At 39.7% G+C, this 22,638-nt stretch overlaps 1 protein-coding gene across 5 annotated transcripts in view; it reads left to right on the forward strand.

Annotated features, from left to right (window-relative positions):
* The window catches only part of LOC132401000 (serine/threonine-protein kinase MRCK alpha-like), a 573,066-nt gene that overhangs the window by 160,550 nt on the left and 389,878 nt on the right, over positions 1-22,638 (forward strand). For all 5 annotated transcript variants that reach the window (XM_059982693.1, XM_059982697.1, XM_059982694.1 and 2 more), the window contains exon 2: positions 894-985. In XM_059982693.1, coding sequence (XP_059838676.1) covers positions 894-985 — 92 coding nt within the window. The remainder of the gene's footprint in view (positions 1-893; positions 986-22,638) is intronic.

The following is a 22,638-nucleotide window of genomic DNA, read 5'->3' on the forward strand; positions in this document are numbered from 1 at the left end:
ATGGTCTATACCTTTATTCCTTCTACCAAAGTGCGTGACCATACATTTTCCTACACAGTATTCCATCTGCCACTTGCTTATTCTCCTAATCTGTCCAAGTCTTTCTACGGACACTCTGCTTTCTCAACACTACCTGCCCCTCCACCTATATTTGTATCATCCACAAACTTGGCCACAAAGCCGTCAATTTTAACATCGAGATTATTAACATATATAACAGGAGAAGTTGTGGATCCAATGGAATGCCACTGGTAACTGTCCGCCAACTAGAAAAGGCCCATTTTATTCCCTCTCTTTGCCTTTTGCCAGTCAACCTGACTTCTGGCCATGCCATTATCTTTCCTGTCATACCATGAGCACTTGTTTAGCAGTCTCATGTACAGCACGTTGCCAGTAACATGCTGAATGTGATAGGGATTTCCTCCTATTGATGTAATTTGACTAACAAAATGTTCAGATGTTACTTAGAGGTCTACTATTATATAATCAGATGGTGATATGTAATATGATATATATATGTAATCAGATATAGATGATGGTTAATTTAAATTGCATCATGTTAATTTGACATTATATTGTGGTCATTGTACTTGTTAGTAGAATACCATTTTTGCAGTAGTAGAAAGCACAGTCATCTCGTTACCCTGGGCATAAGTGGTAAATGGTATTGATGGGAACACTGTGAAAGCTGAAGGTAACTCAGTAAGCAATTGACAAAAAAATGAAAATGTGAATTAAGAACCTGTTGGTGACTGTGATCCCATTCCTTTCAACATTTAGTTAAGCATTGGAGGAAAAAGTTAGTTGTGATAACTTTGGTTAGAAACCTGCCCCCCAATATTTTCCTTGTCATTTCTTTAAGGTGAAGTAATACTTTTGTTTTTCTATTACAGCCAAACCATTCACTGTTAAAGTGAAGCAGATGCGGCTCCACAAGGAAGACTTTGAAATCCTGAAAGTTATTGGCAGAGGTGCATTTGGTGAGGTAAGCGTTCTCAAGCTTGGTATTATCAATGAGATGGAGGTCTACTGGAAGTTCACACACAGTTGTGTGGAAACCCTTTGTGTACACTTCTTAAGATGTGCCGCTCAGCTTGCATCTGGCTTTATTTTTGGTTGTTCATGTCACTCCTGAGTGATTTTGAGCAGTTGTGTGGTTCTTTTTGTATTGTAGCTTGATGCAGCAATATTGGCTGTGAAGCTGTTTGGTATTTAATTCCCACATCTAATTAATGAAAAAAGGCTAGCAGAAAGAAATGATCTGTTTTGTCCATTCATTAAGGCTCTGTAACAAAAATATCAGCAGCTTAGCATGTATTTGTTGCAAGATCAACTTGTTTTTGTTCTATGATTATGGTGCTCACAACAAATATTAAAAAAGCATGCAATTTCAGAAATGAACCTACTTCCATTGTACCTCAGGATCAAGGCTTGTTGAATATTGTGATGCCAATGTATGTTTTCATCCAGCATGTGTAAAACATGAAAACATTTCTCCATCCTCTTAAAAAGCCATGATATGACTGAAATAAGCTGCAATGTGAAATAAATTTTGGCTTTGCAGAAAAGTTGCAAAAATTGTTATTGTAGTATTGACTAATATGCCAGCCAGCTTTCATACAGCCGGAAGCAGCTTTGAGTAAGCTAAATGACCTCATATCTGCGGTCCTCTTGAGGAAGAAGTTACCAGAGATTTAAAAACCCTCTGTAAATAAAATTTTTTTCATCCTTTCAGTCTTAAAGGAGGGGTGTCTTATCCTGAGATTCTGCTTTCTAAAGCATTGTTAAAAGCTTAGTCCAATTATCCAAAGCAGCCCCTCATTATCGACCTTTCTAATTAGGATATTGTACTTCTCTCTTATTGTTCTCAACTTGAAGGAATGGGCCAGTATTATTCAGGCTCTTTTTGCGGGAAGATCTGATCCTTCCTCCCAGGAATCAATCTAGTAAACCAATGCCACACGGACTCCAAAATGAATACGTCTTTCTTTACCCATGGGCACTAAAATTGCAAATAGAACCCCAAGTGACATTTTGTCAAAGTCATGTACAATATCAGCAAGATTTCTTTACTCTGAGCTCCAACTCTCTTGGATCAAAGGCCAGTACTACGTTTGTCTTCCAATTGTTTGCTGTACCTGCAGGTTAATTTTGCAGTTTACAAATCAGCTTATCAAAATCTGTCTATATGTTTGTCTCTCACCATTTAGCAAAAGCTGTTAACTAATTTTTCAGTGCAAAAGCAAAACCACAATATATTCATGCATTCTATTCCACTTGTCAAAACAAGTTTATTGTCACACACAGGTACTGTGAGGTAGAGGGACAATAAAAAAACTTGTTGCAGCAGCAGCATAGTCACGTTGGTTCAAATAACACAGAACACAATGATACACAAATTGTGCAACATGTTACTGCAAACCCCCTGAGCTTCTGTTTAAAATGACACCCTTTCATATGGTCAACACACACAAAATGCTGGTGGAACACAGCAGGCCAGGCAGCATCTATAAGGAGAAGTACTGTTGACATTTTGGGCCGAGACCCTTCGTCAGGACTAACTGAAAGGACAGATAGTAAGAGATTTGAAAGTATTGGGGGGGAGGTGGAAATGCGAAATGATAGGAGAAGACCAGAGGGGGTGGGATGAAGTTAAGAGCTGGAAAGGTGATTGGCGAAAGTGATAAAGAGCTGGAGAAGGGAAAGGATCATGGGATCCGGAGAAAGAAAGTGAGGGGGGAGCACCAGAGGGAGATGGAGAACAGGCAGAGTGATGGGCAGACAGAAAAAACAACTAATTATGTCAGGGATGGGGTAAGAAGGGGAGGAGGGGCATTAACAGAAGTTAGAGAAGTCAATGTTCATGCCATCAGGTTGGAAGCTACCCAGCCAGTATGTAAGGTGTTGTTCCTCCAACCTGAGGTTGGACTCATTTTGACAGTAGAGGAGGCCATGGATAGACATATCAGAAAGGGAATGGGACATGGAATTAAAATGTGTGGCCACTGGGAGATCCTGCTGACAGAGCGCAGGTGTTCATCGAATTAGTCTCCCAGTCTACATCGGGTCTCACCAATATATAAAAGGCCACACCGGGAGCACCGGACACAGTATACCACACCAGCCGACTGACAGGTGAAGTGTCGCCTCACCTGGAAGGACTGTCTGGGGCCCTGAATGGTGGTGAGGGAGTAAGTGTAAGGGCAGGTGTAGCCTCAAAGCTCTTCACTTCTTTTTGGATTCCAGACCTAACCAATTCCCCTCTACCACCACTCTCCTCCGTCTAGCGGAATTAGTTCTTACTCTCAATAATTTCTCTTTTGGCTCCTCCCACTTCCTCCAAACTAAGGGTGTAGCCATGGGCACCCACATGGGTCCCAGTTATGCCTGCCTTTTTATTGGCTTTGTGGAACAGTCCATGTTTCAAGTCTGTACAGGTATCCATCCCCCTCTTTTCTTTTGCTACATCGACGACTGCATTGGCACTGCCTCCTGCACGCATGCTGAGCTCGTTAACTTTGCCTCCAACTTTCACCCTGCTCTCAAATTTACCTGGTCCATTTCCAACACATCCCTCCCCTTTCTTGATCTTTCTGTTTCCATCTCTGGAGACGGCTTATCTACTGATATCTACTATAAGCCTACAGACTCCCACAGCTACCTGGACTATTCCTCTTCCTCCCATGTCTGCTGCAAAAATGCTATCCCCTTCTCACAATTCCTCGGCCTCTGCTACATCTGCTCTCAGGATGAGGCTTTTCATTCCAGGACGAAGAAGATGCCTTCCTTTTTTAAACAAAGGAGCTTCCCTTCTTCCACCATCAACTCTGCTCTCAAACGCATCTCTCCCATTTCCCACACATCTGCCCTCAACCCATCCGCCCGCCACCCAACTCGGGATAGGGTTCCCCTTGTCCTCACCTACCACTCCACCAGCCTCCAGGTCCAACGTATAATTCTCCGTAACTTTCGCCACCTCCAACAGGATTCCGCTACCAAGCACATCTTTCCCTCCCCCACTTTCTACTTTCCGCAGGGATTGCTCCCTACGTGACTCCCTTGTCCACTTGTTCCCCCCATCCCTTCCCACCGATCTCTCTCCTGGCACTTATCCTTGTAAGCGGAACAAGAGCTACACCTGCCCTTACACTTCTTCCCTCACCACCATTCAGGGCCCCAGATAGTCCTTCCAGGTGAGGCGACACTTCACCTGTCAGTCAGCTGGTGTGGTATACTGTGTCCGGTGCTCCCGGTGTGTCCTTTTATATATTGGTGAGACCTGACGCAGACTGGGAGACCATTTCGCTGAACAGCTATGCTCGGTCCGCCAGAGAAAGCAGGATCTCCCAGTGGCCACACATTTTAATTCCACATCCCATTCCCATTCTGATATGTCTATCCAAAGCCTCCTCTACTGTCAAAGTGAATCCAACCTCAGGTTGGAGGAACAACACCTTATATACCGGCTGGGTAGCCTCCAACCTGATGGCATGAACATTGACTTCTCTAACTTCCGTTAATGCCCCTCCTCCCCCTCTTACCCCATCCCTGACATATTTAGTTGTTTTTTTTCTCTCTCTCTCTGCCCATCACTCTGCCTGTTCTCCATCTCCCTCTGGTGCTTCCCCCCCTCCCATTTCTTTCTCCTGAGGCCTCCCGTCCCATGATCCTTTCCCTTCTCCAGCTCTGTATCACTTCCGCCAATCACCTTTCCAGCTCTTAGCTTCATCCCACCCCCTCTGGTCTTCTCCTATCATTTCGCATTCCTCCCCCCCCCCCCCCCCCCCACTATTTTCAAATCTCTCACTATCTTTCCTTTCAGTTAGTCCTGACGAAGGGTCTCGGCCCAAAACGTCGACAGTGCTTCTCCTTATAGATGCTGTCTGGCCTGCTGTGTTCCACCAGCATTTTGTGTGTGTTGTTGGAGTTTCCAGCATCTGCAGATTTCCTTGTGTTTGCCCTTTCATATGGTGCTTTATTAAATGCTTTTGTGAACGTGTGCGTATTTTATATCTACTGCTTCTCCTTCATTCATTCTCATTAAACTATATTCAATTTGTCAAATGCTATTTTGCTTTATAAGATTGTTGATTCTGACTTCGAAAGGCATTGTTCAAACTATGACAACTTGCCCAAATTTCAATAGATCTTTACTGATGGAGCCATTCAGTGGATCAACCAACAGCATTTTAAGTTGTACAGACACAGCACCATAGTTTCCAAGATGATAAATTTATCCAATACAGAAAGGAGGCATAGGGTCTCTGTTAGCTTTCTGAAAAATCTATGCTTCTTAGCAAGTCTTGCTCACTTCCCTTTTGAAGTTTACTATTGAATATACTTCCACTACCTTTTAGGCAGTGTTTTCCAGATCATTGATTAAATTTTAACAATCTGAGAATAGTCTGCACAATTCGGTCCCACCCTGTGCTTTGCGTTTACTACAAGGTTCAAAGGATTAATTTTCGGTGTATACAGGGGCTATTCAAATTGCAAACCTCACAGATGATGAATTCTGCTTTGGATACCAAGGGTCATGTCACTCTAAATGGAGTAAAGGAGCAAAGTGATCTTGGAATGCAAATGTACCAGTCACCAAAAGCTGCACCACAAACTGAAAAGGCCATTAAAATGGCAAACTCAATATTAGACTTTATTTCTAGCAGGATTAAGCTGAAAAGTAATGAAATTACACTAGGCTTTTATCAAACTTCATAAGATTATTCTTACTCTGGTCAGCTTATAGTGAGGATACAGAAGCACTGCTAAGGTTGCACAGAAATAAGATTTGCAAGGATGACACTGAAAATGTGTGATTAAACATATCTGGAAAGGATGAACAAGCTAGGTCTTAAAGACTAAGGAAAGGCCCAATAAAATTCTTCAAGAATTTGAAATAGCATAGATATAGAGAAGTATACCTTAAGGTTTAGATAAGAATATAATTAGAGTCTACCAGTACAAAATAAAGACAAAATATTGGAAGCACCCAAACAGCATCTGTGGAAAGAAGAAACAGTGCGAATGTTAGAATGGCAATCAAAGAAACTAATATTTCATTTGGATGATTAGCTGCTATATATTAATAGGAGTTTGAAGTGACTTAGTATGTCACCAAATCCTCTAGTGACTTTCTAGAGATGTACCATGGAAAGCAGTTTAGCTGGTGCATCACTGTCTGGTACTACTGCACAGGATCAGAGAAAATACTGCAGAAGGTTGTAAACTCAGCTGCTCTATCTTGAGGACTAGCCTCTTCAGCATTGTGGATACCTTCAAAAGATGATGTCTCAAAAAGACTGCATATATCATTAAGGATCTTGGGCGTGCCCTCTTCTCATTGCTACCATTGAGGAGGAGGTACAATCACTTGAAGAGACACTTTCAAAGTTTCAGGAACAGCTTCTTCCCCTCCACCATCAGATTTCTGAATGGATAATAACCCAAGAACACTACCTCAGTAACTTTTACCCCTCTCTTTTTGAACTACCTCTCTAATTTTTATATATTATAATTTATAATTTTAATTATTATCTATTTCAATGTAGTGCTACTGCAAAGCAACAATTTTCATGACAGGCCAGTGATATTAAGTCTGATTCTGATTCCAATCACTCTGAATTCTAATTGGGAATTCAGATGGAATTTTTTCACCCAGTGTGGAATTTACTGCCACAGGAAATGGCTGAAATGCATAGCTTAGTGGTGTTAAAGGAGCAGCTGGACTAACGTACAAGGAAGGGAATAGAGAGTTATGCTCATAGATTGAGATGAGAAAAAAACTAGAGCAGGTTGGAATGAAGCTTAAGTTTGCAATGTAGACTGGTTGGGCTGAATTACCTGTTTCTGTGCCATATATATTGAGCTAACTATTGATATTGAACACTTCTCTGCATAAAGCAATGTCTGCTTTATGTCCAATATAAAAGCAGGAAACGTAGCATTTTCAGTTTGTTTTTAAATTGGAAAACAATTCTATGCTAATTGATTTACTCTTTGCACCTAATTCAAAGTTGATAGTAAACTAAAGGTGTGCTAGTTTAGTATATACTGCTCAGCCAGAATTCTTTGAACATTACAATTTTCTGTGTTTAACAATATTCATGACCTTATTTGGTAGAGGATTGGTGGGAATATAAAAATATTTAGTCAGGTTACTTGAAATGCTCCCTTCTGGACAAATCGTATATTCGAATGAGTCCCATTACCTTTCAATAAAAATAACATGAAAGTAGAAAAGTTTTGCTGTTCTAGGGTAGTTGCCAGGTAATTGATAACAAACTTCATGTATTACTATTATTGAAACTTTTGATTGCTTGTGTTGTATTTTTTCTACTTGTAAGTACTTATTTTAAAGTACAGTGTGCAGTTGCGTCCCAATTGGCACTGCGTCCCAATTTTTAAAATTCATTTACAGCATTAAATTGTTTTAGAAAATGGGTCATCAAACCCTGCATCAGAATCTTTATCTTCATCAGACATTATCTTTGAAATCTTCCCCTTCAATTGAAAATAATCTGAAAGATTATTAATCCTTCACTTCATTGAATCATAGAAAATAGAATTAAAGGAAATTTACAACAGTAAAGGAGAGTATTTGGATCCATTGAAGGACAGATCAGGTTTGAGGGGTTTGGTGGCCTCTTGCTGCACCTTTTTTCTGAGGAGGAAAAGGCTGCTCAGTTTAATTCCAGTTTCCAGCACCAGGTTTTGTAGATTTGCTGTGTACAATAGAAGGGTGTATTATAAATATTATGTAAATATTCTGGAAGAACACACACAAAATGCTGGAGGAAATGTAGGTCAGACAGCATTTATAGATGGAAATGAGCAGTCAATGTTTTGGGATAAGACCCTTGACATGAAACGTCAACTCTTCATTTCCTTCCACAGATGCTGCCTGACATACTGAGTTCCTCCAGCATTTGTGCTGTTGTTCCATCTTTCCAGTGTCTGCAGTCTTATGTTTTTCCTTATACATATTATGAGTGATTTAGCTTCCACTTGCAGACAGTGAGTTTTCAGTTGCTCACCATACTTAAAGGTTAAAAAAAAATTACAATTAATCTATGCCCCCTGCTTTTTGACCACTTTGCTAAGGGAAATAGATTTTTATTTACTCTTCCTGCACATATTAGAATGTTACAGATTTCAATTATCTTCCCCCCAATCTCCTCTGTTCCAAAGAAGGTATTGGAACTGTGCTTAGCCTCACAGTCCTAAGTATAAAGTGAGTAGAGCAAGGCTAAGCACAGCCTAGTGGTGCACCTGTGCTGATAAGACATTGTGAAGGAGAAGTTGATGCCAATCCGAACTGACTGGAGTCTGCAAGCGAGGAAATTTAGGATCCAATTGTACAAGGAGGTATTGAAGCCAAGGTCTTGAAGCTTGTTGATTTGTTTTGAGCGGATGAGTTTCAAGACCTTGACTTCAATACCTTCTTGTCCAATAACTCAGACAAATGTGAAGTGATGCCAGAGCAGGAAATCCACAATGAATGACAGGGTCCTGGAGAGCTTGGGTTATAAGCACATAATTCCCTAAAAACTGGGTTGCAGGTAGTCTGCAAAGCCAGTAGATCTTTGCTTTGGTTCTGGTGATGTCATCATCCAGAATGGCAGCTTAAGTCAGTAGCTCCTCCGGAAAAACTTATATTTTGCCCCATTTATCCATGAAGCATAAGATCTTTTGAAAATATCTGAATTGATAAGGGGGGCAAGACTGGGGAGAAAGACTGGAGATTTAAAAAAAAAGCATCACTGCGGAGCCTGTGCACGAGATGGGTGCAGCGAGCGGCTCTCCAACCCGAATGCCTGGTAGCGAGGCTGACGATGGGCCTCGTTCAGGCGAAGTGGCAAGTATGATAAAAATTCTGGAAGAGACGAGGGGATTCCAAAAAGATAGAAAACAGCAACTAAATTATATTAAGTCAGAGCTCGCCAACGTCAATGGTAGTAGAGACACAGATTGAGAAGGTTGAAGATCATGTGCAAAACGTGGAACGAATACTAAGTAAGAAGATAACTATTAAATCAAGAAAGGAAACTGATTGAGCAGGAGGGAAGATCACGACAGAAAAATATCAGGATATACAAAGTTCCCAAAGGAGCGGAGGGTTTGTCTATGATGGAGTTTGTATGAAAGTTGCTGCAGGACATGCTGGTGCTTCCCTCGAGAATGGAGCTTGAAATTGAGAGGGTGCATCGTGCGCATCGCCCTGCGGCCTACTGGAGACAGAGAAGATAAGCCACGTTCAATAGTAATTCAATTCCTTCGATACAATACCAAGGCAGAGATTCTACGAAAGGCTTGGGGAAAGGAGAGGGTATTTTTGGACAGTAAATTAATATACTTCGATCAAGATTACACCCCCAGCGGTTCTGCAAAGACCTAAACAATACTTTGAAGTAAAGCGAATAATAAAGCAAGGAAAGATTAGATTCCAAACTCCGTACCCTGCTAAACTTCGAGTGTTTTATGAAGATGGAATGCAACTCTATCAGACAGTGGAAGAGGCGACTGCAGACATGAAGGCCAGAGGGTTGCCCGTCAGTGCGATCAAACCGAGAGAAAGCCTGGCTGAGCAGTTATCCCGATCTGCTTGGGAAATAGTGAGAGAATCGCGAAAGCAGGGGATGGGAAGAGGACAAGGGAAATATATCAGTAAGAGTGAGTTTTCCGAAGCTAGCCCTTACCCCCTCCAAAAGAGCCATATGGTTTAGCTAACTTTAAAAGTGTTGAGAAGCTAAACGGAAGCAAAAATAGATGGTGCTATACCTATCTTGAGAAATAATTATTATAATGTGGGTTTTATATTACTGAATTATTCTTCTTTATTCATTCATTCACTCCTTTTCCCCCCACCTAAATGAGAATATACGTATGGGAGGAATACACAGGAAAATGTTTTCTGTGTAATGGATACAGATTTGTTCACTTTTATGGGTACTGCAATGGGGGCCCTCAACTTACAGGTAGGAAGGACTATCCCCCATAGCTAGATGTTTCCTTTAGCTCAACCCAGGGTCATCTACTAGAGACCTCAGCCTTGGAATCCACACCTGCATTGCCTTTTTTAAAAATTATTAGCGTTTCTTGGTTCTTATTTGTTCAGGGAGTAGATCGATTAAGTTTTATTCTGCTAATTTCAATGATATATTGACAGAAAAATACACATGGCTAAGGACAAATTAAAATTCATTTCTTTTAATGTCAATGGGCTGTTAAAGCTAATCAAACGTCTTAGAATTCTATCCAAAATGAAAAAAGAACAAGCCCATGTAGTACATTTTCTGGAAACTCACAAGTGATAATAAGCATGGAAAACTAAAGAGAATGGGCGTCACTAATTTGTTTTTCTCCTCATTTAAATCAGGACATAGGAGAGGAGTTGCTATTCTTAAGCAAGCTAAATTTTGAAGAAGTATTTGAAATGGGAGATAAGGAGGGCAGATATATTCTGGTAAGGGGGAATATAGATGGAACTTCAGTTACTCTATTGAATATATACGCACCCCCAAGAAGTGATATTAGTTTCTTTCAGAGAATTACTAATATTACGGTAACTGAAACAGAAGGTCTCCTGATATGTGAGGGAGACTTAAGTTTACAATTACAACCAAAGTTAGACTCTTCCAATAGGAAAACCTATAAAACAAAATCCTTACATAAGAAAGTTAATACACTTTTTGAGCATGTTTGTCAAATGATATATGGAGGGAACATTCCCACAAAAGAAGGGATTACACTCAATATTCTGCCCCCCCCCCCCATTCTATATATACAAGAATAGACTATTTCCTAACATTTGGAAAAGACAAAGACAAAATACAGGTGTCCCCCATTCTTTGAACGTTCACTTTACGACAACTCGCTGTTACGAAAGACCTACATTAGTACCTGTTTTCGCTGACCAAAGAGGATTTTCGCTTTTACGAAGAAAAGACACCCGCTTTATACATATGTTTACCCCGAGGAAGACTACAATGACCATGAAGCCTTGTGCGGGGAGTTGTTTGCACATGTGTGTAAGCGCATATGTGTGCGTATGCGTATACGTGCATATGCATGTGCGTACATATGCGTGTGTGTGCCGATTTTTTTTCTCCAAATCGATTTTGGCTTGCTGTCTTCCCGATATTGATAAGTGAAACCACACTGTACCTACAATATTTATGCTTTATATAGGGTGTATATTTATCATATAATTCCTGCTTTTACTATATGTTAGTGTTATTTTAGGTTTTACATGTTATTTGGTAGGTTATTTTTTTGGGTCTGGGAACACTCAAAAATTTTTCCCATATAAATTAATGGTAATTGCTTCATCACTTTATGACAATTCAGCTTACAAACGGTTTCATAGGAACGCTGTACCTTCGGATTGTGGGGGAAACCTGTTGTTACGTATCCCGTAACTGGATAACTTACCAGCAAAGATAGAGAGGTCTGTTGAAGTCTGATGTCACTATTTTCAAACATTTTTATTTATAAAGGGGCACAAAAGTAAGGTTAATGCAAACATTCAGATAATGCGCATCACCAATACGCAATCTAAAGCCCGGATATAGTCATAATCATCATTAATCTCGGCTGTTGTCTAGGGGATAATATTTTTGTCCATTGGAAATTGCTGGGTTTCACGTGTCTTAGAGGGATCGGTGAGAACGAAAAGAAGACTTGCCCGTATCTTTTTGACCACTCCGTTAAAATCAGGGGAGCGTTGGTTTCCCCGTTGTTCGAAGTCCTTCTCAGTAGTAACAGCCACCCGCTCTCCAGGCAAAGGAGTTAAGAGCACACGTGGCGCTGAGTGGCTTCCAGCTCTCCCGGGAGCGTTGAGCGAGCAAGTTCCTCTGGTGCATCGCTAGGGTACTGCCTCCTGCAGTCCGCTTTTATCTTTACTTGCAGAGTTGTAGCTGTCCATCAAAGTCGGGGGATGCAATCTCCAACCCCACATGGCCCGAGGGTGTTCAGGTTCATGGTAGTTGTCACGTATCTGGGACTTGCACGTGACACAGGTGCCTCTAAGAACAAATGGTCAAAACCGTTGCATTGTCTCTCACTTCCGAGTCCCGAATTAATAGCGATCTTGCGATTCTCCGGAAGGAGGGGGCTGCTCCCGCTCCTTCGGCCCCTCAGAGCTGTGGTACCTTCATAACACTGTAAACACCTGTGGAATTGGGACAATAGATGTAAGTGACCATGTGCCTAGATATTTATCTGTTGAGTTTTGACCTACAACCAAAGAATATTATTTGGAAACTAAATTCAAGTTACTCAATGATCCCTACCGTAAGGAACAAATTAAAAAAGAAATTGGTCTTAGAATTCAATGATAATGGAGAGGTTTCAACTCCCGTTCTATGGGATACTCTGAAGGCTGTTTTAAGAGGGAAAATTATAGCGATATCTTCATATAAGAAAAAAATAAGGAATAGAACATTAGAGGAAATATAAAATAGGCTGAAGGAACTAGAAAAAAATACAAATTGAATTTGGCACAGGATAAATTAGAGGAAATTTTTAAAAAAAGGAATAAAATTAATAGTTTGTCTATGCAATAAATCAGGAAAAAGTTAGTATTTCTGAAACAGAGTCATTATGAAAGTGGATCTAAGTCTATGAAAATACTGTCATGGAAACTGCAAAAAAAAAGATAGCAGAAAATACAATTCTTAGAATTAGGGTTCCAAGAACAAAAATGATTTTAAAAAAAGCTAAATGAAATTCAAGAAGCTTTTGAAGTATTTTACAAATTCAAATTGATACCTTCTTGAATTCTCTATAGTTACCCACTTTAAATGAAGAATGATGACTGCTGACATAACTGAAGTTGAATTAAAAGCTGCAATTAGTAAGCTTAAATTAAGCAAGTCATCAGGATCAGATGGGTATACGGCAGAGTGGTACAAAGAATTTAAAAATGAGTTAATTCCTTACTCCCCACACTGAACTGGGCTCTCAAAAAAGGCTCAAATGCCACCCAGCTGGAAGGAAGCGATAATCTCAGCTATACTGAAAGAAGGCAAGGATAAAATGGAATTGTGGGTCATTGAGACCAATATCCCTTCTTAATGCAGATTATAGATTATTTACCTCCATCATGGCCAAACGATTGGAAGAGTTTCTACCCATACTGATACGTAACTATCAGACAGGTTTTATACGACAACGCCAAACACAAGTCAATATACAAAGGACACTTCACATTATGGATCATATACAAAAACACAAAATCAAAGCAATAGTGATAAGCGTGGATGCTGAAAAGGCATTTGATTTGGTTAATTGGAATTTTCTTTACAGAGTTTTACATAGATTTGGTTTCTATGACAATTATTAAAACTATAGGCACTATATGACAACCCTACTGCTAGGATTGAAATCAATGGATATTTATCAAATAGTTTTACCCTAGAAAGGGGCACAAGACAGGGTTGTGCATGGTCACTGCTACTCTTTGCATTATATCTGGAACCATAAGCTCAATACATCAGACAAAATGAAGATAGCGGGAATTACTATTAAGGAGAGAGCATAAATTGGCCTGTTACGCGGATGTCATTTTGATCTATTTAGGGCAACCAACATACTCTTTACCTAAACTGATGTAATCCTTTGAACCATATGGTCAATTATCAGGATACAAGATCAACATAGATAAAACCCAATTATTTTCATACAACTATAGCCCACCAAGAGAAATTGAAAGTAGATATCCCTGGACATGGCAAACAGAGTCTTTCAAATATTTGGGCATCATTATGCTAAAAGATTTGGCAAAATTATCAGAATGCAATTATCAGTGTATATATAAAAAATTAGGGAAGATATAATAAGATGGAACCTAATTCCCTTTTTTTAGTGTCAGTTCCAGGATTGAATCTATTAAAATTTATATACTGCCCAGACTATTATATCTCTTTCAGACCCTACCTATAGAGATTAATCAAAATCAATTCAATGAATGGAACAAAATGTTATCAAGATATATTTGGCAAGGTGAAATGCCAAGAGTTATCTCAAAACTTTGAAATTAGCCAAGGAAAAGGGGAGATGGGGCCTTCTTTCTTTTAGAGATTTATTTTGCAGCACAGTTAAGAGCTGTGATATGTTGGTGCAACCCATCATATGATGATTAATGGAAAAACATTGAGGAGCGGGTACTTCCCATCCCCATACAGGCAATTTTGGCTGATACAACCTACATTCAATAGTACATTAATACTATTGATAACCCATGGGTGAAATGGACTCTTAAAATATGGAAAACTATTATAAAAGAATGTAAACTAGAGGGAGTTATTGCAATTCTTAAATGGTGTGCATCTGACTTGGATTTTATGCTGAATAAACTGAATGCTAGATTTAAGGACTGGACAGCTAAAGGAATAACCGTTCTTTGCAATATAATGAAAGAAGGAACACTTCAGTTTTGAAATGCTTACAGAGAAACACTTATTAGAAAAACAAGACTTTTATCGGTATATACAGATGTGACAATACTCTGCCACCTATTCTCCAAGTTCCATACTGTCATCAAGTTGATAAAGTAGAATTTAGAACACTCATGTGTTCTGAACATGAGACTAAGGCTATATCCACACCAGACCGGATAATTTTGTAAATGCCGGTTTTGCATAAAAATGATAGGTGTCCACACCAAGCGTTTTTGAAATTACCTCTGTCCACATTAAAACGGGTATTTGGACGAATCTCCTCAAACTGGGCATGCGCAGGACCCATGTACAGAAAACAAGCAACATGATTGGTGTAGAATCTGGCTGTGAAAGTCCGTGTTTGTCGAGTTACAGACTAGAAAAACTTAAAAGGAAACTGCCAAATGATGGACAGCTGTTTGCTCTTGCACAGGAGGACTTAAAAGTAAAGAAAAAACAAATACTGGAGTGTATGGAAGCAACTGACAGTGAGTTCCAAGACAGTATGACCTGGCTGACTACGAACATTGAAAAACTGACTAACTCTGTTGCATTAATAAAGCACCTTGTTAAATGTATAAAACACATCTGCATCAGTGTCATCTTGTATTTCCATACAACATTACAGTAGGTTGTTACACATCTATTGTCAGAGAAGTACTTGCATAAATAGGTAAACCACCTTCATACAAGCAAGGACAGAAAACAGGGCAAAGTGAGTATACTTATTACTTCAGTAAGTTATGGGTCAAAGTATTTGGTGAGTACATTTCTGACTCTTCTGGCTTCAGTCTTGTTGCCGTGTGTTCTGAAATTATTAGGTTGTGGGGGGGTGGTTGCATTCAGGAAAGCAATGAAATGCTGCCATCTGTTCCAGCACATCATGACAACGTTTCTAGAAGTCTCCGGTTACCCCGTCCACATTACTCTTGTCTAAGTGGTGTCTAAAATTTACACACTCTGGAGGGCGTTTTAGAAAAGCTCCGTTTTTGGAGGAGGAAAGCACCATTTCAGTGTGGACGGAGGGCCAAAACAAAGAGAAAAAGCTTTGGTTACGGATTTAGCGGGTCTAGTGTGGACGTAGCCTAACAGGATGCAGGAAAACTTGGTAATTTATGAATACCCTGCCAAGTCCAGAATGCAAAGGCTGCTCATCTTAAAGATCACAGCCTTGTATAAATAATTCTGCTCAGATTCCTGTCCTATAAAATGGCAAGATTGATGAACCCCAGGACACAATAAGCTGACAGGAGAAGAGGGTGAGGAGATTGATATGGGAAACATTCTAAAAGGAAGGAAGACAGAATTAAATATAATTGGACTGCCAATAGCACAATCGGTGGGATGGAGATGAGAACTAGAGGAGGAAGATTTATTGTGAGATCTACAAGACTATTGATACATCTCCATGTCAATAAAGAAATCAAGCAACTTTTGCCGTGATGTAACCAGCAGAAAATAAGCAATATTAATTAGACTCTGAATAAAATTCATCAACCTGAGAAATAAACTCTGTTCTTAGAGATGCTGGTTGACCTACTCAGCATTTCCCACATTTGTTTATTATTTTAACATAACTTTATTTTGCTGATACAATTGAAGCAATTTTTCACTATACATAAACACAAGATTCTTCAGATGTAAGAAATACAGACAAAACGCTGGAGGAATTCAGCAGGTTACGCAGCATCTATGGAAATGATTAAAAAGTCTATGTTTCAGGACTTGATGAAGAGTCTCAGCCCAAAGCGTTGGCTTTATTCATTTTCATAGATGTTGCCTGACCTTCTGCATACTGTCATTTTTTTAAGGAGTTTAGTTCAGATCCTAAATTGGCCTTGATATGGTTGCAGATAGAATTGCTTGCAGTGGGAAGAATAATGGTTATATTAATGTGAGGGTGTGTGGGTTCATTGATTGGGAAAACATTGCCAGACAAGACTGACTTGCCTTAATTCTTCTGATGTCATAGGAGATTAATCAGAATCAGACTTTAATCGCCAAGTACCTGTGCACATACAAGGAATTTACTTGCGGCAGATGTTGTCTCTCTGCTCATAACAATAATAATGATAAATATAAATGAAAATATAGATTATACATACAAGTAGTGCAATCCAAGTAATAGTTAGCCGACAGTTAACCGGCAGTTAACTGTTCAGCAAAGTGACCGCAGTAGGGAAAAAACTTCTCCAGTGTCTATTAGTCTTAGTCTGGAGGGATCTGAAGCGCCTACCAGATGGAAGCAGTTCAAAATGAGCACTAAATTTAAGTATTTACTGATATTTAATTGGATTCAGAGTAGAAACGACAAACGTCAACCCACTCTTCACCCCCAGGAATATTTCTGTGGAACTCCCCCAAGGCACATTGTGTTGCTTCAGCTTTGCAATGTCAACTGAGCATTCGTCCCATTATACTCCAGGGAACTACTGTGTGAAGCAGCCCATTGTTGTGTCTCACAAACTACCATATTGATCAGTGACAGGAAGTCTGGAACACAAAAGCAACAATGAATCCATAGCTGAAGCATGTTGAGATTTTAATGTTTCTGGTAGTTTTTAGGCATTGACTGGAAATCAAGCTGTTTTTTTTTGATGTCACATGCTGTATATTTGTTTCTTCACAACCTAGCCTGTTGTTCCAGTAAGTAAAACTGCAGATGGTCTGGGGTTGTGCATGTTGACAATGAGCTCCAACCAGGAGCTAATTAAGTATAATCAGAATATTGATACTGCTCCTCTTAGCCTAGGAGAGTATGCTGGTGTTGGTTCATCTATCCTGCTGGTGGAGTTAGAGGATTTTGTGGAAGCATCAATAGAAATATTTCTGAACTTTGAAATACCTGCTGTAGGTTGCCCATATTTGCAGGAGAACATGGATGTCTGCTTCTTAGTAGAACAATGATCTGGGTCTCAGGTTAGGCAGCTTGTTCTTTGAATATTTTTCACCAGGCCAAGAGCTGATGAGTTCCCTGAGATAAATTGGTACACTAGAATTCGAGGTGACACTGTTGCTGATATCTGACTTGGTGAGTTCCCCCAGAGGCATTTATATAAAGATTCTGTCTAGGTATCCTCAGGAATTCAGTAGCTTTCCATGTTAATGTACAAGATGAACAGGAGATTGTTCAAATTTATCTCTAATCTAGAGATAATCTTGGGTCTCACCAACCCTGGTCTCTGAATTATAATGTACAGTTGATGTTTGTGTATATGCTCATTCTGAGTCTGAGCTGTAAACCCTCAGTGACTCCTTCGCTGCAGCACGTGAAATTGTGGGCCATAAACTTTCTCAATATCCCTTTGAGCTTATTGTTGATTTGTTACGTTAAATTTTATTGCTTTTGCTCCTGCATCAGCAGCAGGAGGTTCTGCTTCAATCCAGCAGTTGGACAAGAAAACAGGATTAAATCATAGGGAACTTGTCAAGGTATTCCATGCAAGTGAGTCAGGACATTCAATTCAGTTCATGTTTAATTATCATTCAACCATACATCAATCCCCATGAATACAGTAAACAAGAAATTGTTACTCGGGGGCCAAGATGCAAAACATAACAGTCACAAAACATACAATATTCAGCAATTGAGGATATAGAAAAATTGTTTTGAACCTATGTAACCTCTGGCTAAAAGAATAATTGTGACTGAATAGAAATTTTTGAACTGAAGTAAACTGTCTTCAGTAGCCTGCTAAGGCAGGCTCATTACCAGTTCTCCCTGGCTTGCAGTGACACACTGAGAGTTTGATAATATTGTACATTGTACCCTCGTTTGAGTAGGGGGAGGAGGGCTCACCAATAAGGACAGGAAGGAAAATCCATCCGTAATTAAGTCATGGCCTAGCAAAGGGAGTAACTGATAAAGACTGGGCAGCACATCCATCTGTAATTAAGCCTCTAGACAACTCTTATCTGTAACTAAGTTTCACGCTAACAGACTTGGTGGGCTTACCAGTTCAAATAACATCTTGCAACAGTAATGTATAGGGATTGCTATGTGCAAATAGATGGCTGTAACCTGAGAGAGCATGTCCACTTGTCGGATGGTGGCAGTACTTGCATGCCTTCCCGTTGGCAACTGGGTTTCAAACTCCTGCAGGAGGGTGTGCAATAAACTGTTGTAACTATAAGAAGCTGGTCTTCCGAGTTTTATTCAGATTCGACTTTAATAATATAGCAAGCACATAGAGGTATCAGTAAGATACAGCTACACAAGCCATGAATGCTGCAAAAATCTGCAGTCAACCACAATACAGCTTGTCTTCTGCCATGCAAACTCGGGTGGCAGAAGTCCAGCCTGGGCACCGTGTCATACCAACCCCTGTGGAGCACAGTTGTTCCGAATCCCCTCTCCTAGCGGCTATAAACAGATGACACTGTGGCTTGAGGCCTAGTCCTCACTATGACCAAGACCATGCAGCTACCTCACTGTCCACCCATCACATTGCCAATAAATCAGTGAATCAAACTTGCAGCATTCCACATTAACAATGCCCGAAAGGGTCCAGCAATCACAAGAAAAGCGACCAAGACAGTTGCTCACTAATGAAGACTGTATGCTTCCTTTAATGCAGGCAGCAGCACAATGTGCAGCTCCTTCATTTTCTCTACCAATGAGCAACTTGCTGATGCAGTACTTCGTTCTTAATGTCTCGCAGAATTGTGCAATCATAACAGTTACACTTAAAAACGACAGTGACATCTTTAATGTCATCTTTTGTTGACCTTAGAAGCTGTTGTGACTGAATGCACGACTGTCTTACTGGAACTGGAAGTTGGTAAAGAAGACCATAGGTCTGTACTTTTCATGCTATTTGATGAGGTACTATTCTTTCTGCTTGTGAATCCTGTGGTCATATCCACAGTATAATTTTTTAAATTTTTGCTCTGCCATCCTCATTTGGATAATCTTACAGCTTTGGAATATTGTTGCAAAAAAAAAATCATTCTAGATTTTATTGTGCAGTCAGATGGACTTGCTGCACTTGTCCAGTTGAACAATTTAATGGTACACATAAACTCTTTTTGGGCTTCCAGCTGGGTACAGGTATCGATTATAACTGATGTTTTGATGACAAACTCTGCCATCTTCTTCAGGGGTGATGTCCTCATCCATTCAAGTTTCCACTCTCCCACCTTGTTTACAATTCAATTCCAGTTATTACATAGAGCGAGACCTTCGGCTTGTTTAAAATTGTTTTCCTTTAGTTTTATTTCAGTGGCTTCCTTTACCAGGGAGTCCCAAAAGCCATTGGTGCATCACAATAGTTTTGTGCTGCATCAAAGAGTACAGGGGGTGTATCCGTTTGGGTTATGTTGGAGAAGTTGGTGGTAGCAGAACACTGCATTCTCAGTGGCTTTTACCGCTCAAAACTACTGTGCTACTCCACTGGCTTTTGGGACCACCAAGTGAAGGAAGCCATTAAAGTAATTTGATTGTAAACAAGGCGGGAGAGTGGAAACCTGATTGGTTAGCCCTCATCCAAATTAGGAGGGATGGACTAAGGGAGTATAATTACTACCAGACTAGACGTGCCCAGGCATCATCCCTGAAGCAGGTGGCAGAGTTTGCCATCAAATTGTCTGTTATAATCGATACCTGTACCTGGTTGGAAGCAGAAGAGTTTATAAGTTATATATGCCAGGAAAGCTCTAGACCTTTTACATTCCATGCTGAATTTTTTTCACATGAGTTCAGATGTGCCATACAACTCTTGTACCCCCATTCAATTCTTGTAAAAATATGTTAATATAGACATATTTAGCATTTTACATGATATATTGATTTAATATAAAAAGAAGATAATCACTACTTACCTTAATGAGACTTTTAACAAATATATTTTGTCTTCTTTCCTTTTTCTTAATCACATATTTTTTATGTAACTCAGATCCAAGCACTTGCTTCAGTTTTTCTTCTATTTCAGTCTGATGTTGTGTTTTATAGTGTCTATTAAGATCATGTCTTCTATTATGTGAGGAAGTGTTCTCACAAACAATGCACAATGGTTTTCCTGATGGACCCGCTATAAATGAGAACTCTTTCCTACTGTTCATTGAATTCACGCTATCACTTTTTGCTTTTCTTTTGCACTGTGATGGGTAAATGAATGTAAAAACAAGGCTTAATTTTCGAAAAAGTACAAAACTGCAAATGTTCACTGAAGATGAGCAAAGCACAACTCCATAGTGGACGAGTGTCAGTTGTAAACTGACTGGCAAAAATCTGCGACGCATCGCTGGTGCAGATGCCTGGCACCTCAGGGATCAAACATGTATTGAACAGTTATGGAACGACTGCAGAACAAGAGTCCTTATTTCCTAGTTTGATTCATTGAACATTTTTTAAAATTGAAAACAGATTAACATGAAAGAAGATAACATTGGCCAAAATATGTGCACAAAATAATAAAATCACAAAAAATAATTGCTAAATTTTAGATTTATTCTCAGTAAAACCCATTTCTAGCTCTAAGCTACTTGAATTCCTGTTATAGATTTTTCTTCTACAAATCAGTTTTTGGTTAATATTTTTTGCATGAGTAGGCTTACTTTTTTATTATTATCACTGGGGTGCAATGCGCCACATTTGGTGCATGCGCCGTAGGTTGGCCATCCCTGCTTCAGATCCTTTTTCAACTTAATAACATTTGGGAAAACTCTATAAATAGTTTAACCAAAAGCCAATGCTGTTTTTATCACTTTGAGGGTATTTTCTCTGCTTAAAAAATGTACAGAAAATTGCACACTGTTCTCATTCAGTGCGCTTTATTAAAATTGAGCTCAATAAAATGGTTCAAGCAATAATTAGGAATTTACAAGGGCTGATATTACAAGGGATGATAACACCAGTAATATTGAGAATTAATTTTCTTTTTTTTTGAAGCATGATTTGATTAAGTGAGGCATTGCTATCTTTTTGAATGCATTGAGGAGTAAGGGCATTGTGCGAGTCTTTATCCTGGTGGTATGTGATTTCAGTCTTTTGCATTTTCTTTCCAATGGAAGAAGGGAGAAGAGAGAGTGTCCAGAATGGGTGGGAACTTTGATTATGTGTGCTGCTTTACAGAGGCAGCAAGAAGTATAGACAGAGTCCATAGAGGGGAGGCTTGTTTCAGTGATGGGCTGAGCTATATTCACAAGTCATGTTTCTTATGGTCACATGCAGAGCAGTTGCCAGACCGAGGCATATGCATCGATAAAAATTGGTTGGTGTTGATGGGGGTGTGTCAGAATTCTTTAGTATCTTGATGAAGTTTGTTGGCCATGACACCTATGTTGTTATACTAGACAGACTATTGGAGATATTCACACCTAGGAACTTGAAGCTCTCAATCCTCTTGTCCTCAACAGTATAAATGCTGACAGGAGCATGAACAGTGGGGTAGACATAGTTCATATGTACTCCAGCAACGCTATTTAAAAGATTCTGCATGGTAGGCTACAAAAGAAAGTTAGATCACAAGGGATCAAAGGAGAGGCGACTATTTGGATATAGAATTAGCTTGATGGTAGGATGAAGTGGTTGATGATGGAAGGTTATTTCTGTAGTGCAGGCAGGCCACTGTTCCCCTGTATCGATAATTTGGATGAGAATGTACAAGGCTTGGTGAGTAAGTTGGTAGATGTCATTGAAATGGGCATTGTTGTTGACCTTGAAGATGATTATCAAGGTTTACAGGAGGTACCTTGAACAAATAGATAAATGGGCCAAGGAATGGCAGATGGGCTTTAATTTGGATAGGTACAAGATGCTGAATTTTGGGAAGAGAAATCAAAGTCGGACTTTCACAACGAATGGTAAGGCTGTAGGTTGTATTGTAGAACAGGGACCTCTGAGTACATGGTTCACAGAAGCAGGTAGATATGTGGTTAAGAAGGCATTTGGCATGCTGGCCTTCATCAGTCAGGGCACTGAATATAGAAGTTGGAAGTTACTTTGCACTTGTAAGAGATAATTTGTGAGGCCACTTATGAAATATTGTGTTCATTTGGTCACTCTGCTGTAAGAAAAGATACCATTAACTTGGAAAGTGTGCAGAGGAGATCTAAAAGGATGCTGCAGAGGGACTGAGTTATGGAGAGAGGTCGACCAAGTTGGAACTTTTTTCATAAGAGTATAGGAGAATCATAGTTGATCTTATAGAGGTGTATAAAATGATGGGGACGTAGGTAGGGTCAATGTGCACAGTTCATT

Source organism: Hypanus sabinus, chromosome 10 (assembly GCF_030144855.1).
Source record: "Hypanus sabinus isolate sHypSab1 chromosome 10, sHypSab1.hap1, whole genome shotgun sequence".
NCBI lineage: Eukaryota > Metazoa > Chordata > Chondrichthyes > Myliobatiformes > Dasyatidae > Hypanus > Hypanus sabinus.